The following is a 2,548-nucleotide window of genomic DNA, read 5'->3' on the forward strand; positions in this document are numbered from 1 at the left end:
TCACTTTGAACTCCCTGGGGTTTGATATCACCGAAATGAATAAGAGCAATGAGCCGGAGGAGCCCAAGAAATGTATATGCCCCTTTAGATGGCCGCCTACTTGCAATCAAAAGCCCCCTCAAGTCAGGGGGAGTATGTAAGGCCACGTGCAAGATAAATGAGTCGCCCCTTCGTGTGAGTGAGGACAAGCAGATCTTTGAAGATGAGCAGATCAAAATAATGATCAGTAAGACTGACAAAGTCGTTCAGCTAAACTGTCCCAAACCCAGAGAGGAACAAGACTGGACCTGGGTTGCCCAAACCCTCAACTGTTTTAACAAGAGCTAATGCCAGAGACCATGTCAACAGGAGGAGATCTGTATTGCCTCGTGGAATACTAGAGGCCACAGACATTTGTTCGGTGAAATTCCAATGAACTTAGAAGACGTGGATATTCTCTGCCTACAGGAGACCTGGCTCTTGCATCTGCCTGTAGCTGACGGCTTCAAGATTGCTTTTAATACTGCAATCAAAGGAGCCAAAGGACGTCCTATGTCGGGGCTGCTCACACTTGTTAAACTTGAAAGTGGGATACGTATTTTATCTGCAAAAAATGTATCAGCATATATACAAGTAGTTGAGATTAAATTGCTGACACAGCAACCTAGAAATACAGATCAATTAACATTGATAAATGTCTATTGGCAACACACTGCTATGCAGGCAGAAACATTCCTGGACCTAGTTACGGAAACAATCTCGAATATCAAAGACAATGGGACAGAATCCAAGATTCTGATCTGTGGCGATCTTAACATAAACTGCTTAAAAGATGACACTAAAAGTGACCATGCAAATGGGAAAGAGTTTAGAGATCCAACTATCTCCGCATGGTTACAAGAAATGAAAGCATGGAATCTGAAGATTCTTAATGGAGAAACGCCAGGTGATATTCCAGCACATTTTACATGGAAAAGGGACCAACAACAGTCTACCATCGATTACATGTTTGTGTCAGAGAGAATGAAACAGGATGTTGCTCGCTTGGACATTATTGAAATGGAGGCGAGCGATCACTGTATGCTAAAACCAACTCTGAAGATTCATCGTATAAAAGAGAAAATCTCCTATCAATGTACAAATCTGGCTGTGGCGCCAGGGCGCAATCAACTAAAGCTTACCCAAAATAAGTTAGAAAAGCTGAAAAAAATCACTGGAGAATAGGTCTGCCAAAGGGAAAATTGAATATGCTTCTCTATTGGAAACATATCGAGAGAAGCAAACTGCGAAGCCAAGACCTGACTTTACAAAATTACATACTTGGGACCGTGAGATTGTCACCAAAAAGAAAGAGCTGAGCAAAGCACTGAGAAAGCTGAAAAGAACCAAACTTGTGCTATTTGCGAAAGAAAGACGAAACAAATGAGACAAACCTACAAGAATTGGTTGATTAGTCATAAACATGTTATGCTACAAAGAGATGCAGAAGTAATGATGGAAACAATAACCAAAAGGAACACCAGTGCATTTTGGACCTATTTGAACAACATAGCGACACCACAAGAAGCTATGATAAAAAACATGGTGTCAGAAAAAGATTGGGTCAAACACTACTCTGATACATTTTACAACAATAACATGCAGCAAACCATCCAACCTGAGCAATGGCTGGTCTATCAAAATAGATAAAGAAGACATACACAAAAATATCATGAGACTCAGCACATCCAGAGCCCCTGGACCGGATGGGCTTACAAATCAGATGCTAAAACCACATCCTGACTTATGGACAGACTTGTGTCACACTTTATTTTCCTCCATTTTGCAGGAGAAAAAGATTCCGACCACTTGGCGAAGCGATATTATTGTACCAATTTTCAAAAAAGGCGCACGCACTGATCCAAGAAACTACCGCCCAATAGCCCTCCTAGAAGTGCTGGGGAAAATATTCGCAACTCAACTCCAGATTAAACTGCTTAAATGGATCCAAGAATCTCAAAGTTATGATGTTCGACAGGCGGGATTTGTCAAGGGTGTCGGCTGTGGCCTAAATTTGGCAATCATAAATTTCCTTAAATTGGAAGCCATCCGTCAAAACAAGAAGATTTATATTGCGTTTGTCGACCTGTCCAGTGCATTTGACACCATCGATCGTGGAATGCTCTGGGATAAACTGGAGAAACGGAATTGTCCAGGAAACTTATTAGATCCTATTAAAGAGCTACACACCGACACGGAAATTAAAATCAGATTAGATGCTGGGGGGACGCTCAGTGAATCCATAAAAACAAACCAAGGAGTAAAACAGGGTTGCCCGTTGGCAGCGACTCTATTTGGCTTCTACCTGTCCGATATCGGAGAATCCATCGAAGCAGTAAACTCCAATCCACCGAGAATCAATGGAACGAGCGTAAACTGGTTGCTATATGCAGATGATATCGTACTGCTCGATTTAACATCTATTGGACTGGCAAGAAAACTAAAGAGTCTGGAAGAATATGTGGAGAAAAATAAACTGAAAATCAATCCTGCAAAATCGGAAGTCATAATTCTACAAGATCTCACTCGA

The 2,548-nt window shown here is 41.4% G+C and overlaps 1 protein-coding gene across 1 annotated transcript; it reads left to right on the forward strand.

Moving 5' to 3' along the window:
* The first annotated feature begins 411 nt into the window (after window positions 1-411).
* On the forward strand, window positions 412-1,203 carry LOC138498371 (exodeoxyribonuclease-like). Its single transcript, XM_069622152.1, has one exon. It carries the CDS (start codon window positions 412-414, stop codon window positions 1,201-1,203), a length of 792 nt encoding a protein of 263 aa, XP_069478253.1.
* The last annotated feature ends 1,345 nt before the right edge of the window (window positions 1,204-2,548 follow it).

Source organism: Ambystoma mexicanum, chromosome 5q, assembly GCF_040938575.1.
Source record: "Ambystoma mexicanum isolate Mex_15411 chromosome 5q, UKY_AmexF1_1, whole genome shotgun sequence".
Classification (NCBI taxonomy): Eukaryota; Metazoa; Chordata; class Amphibia; order Caudata; family Ambystomatidae; genus Ambystoma; species Ambystoma mexicanum.

Coding starts and splice junctions, on each gene's coding strand:
- LOC138498371 (XM_069622152.1), top strand. CDS start 412: ATGAACTTAGAAGACGTGGATATTCTCTGCCTACAGGAGACCTGGCTC.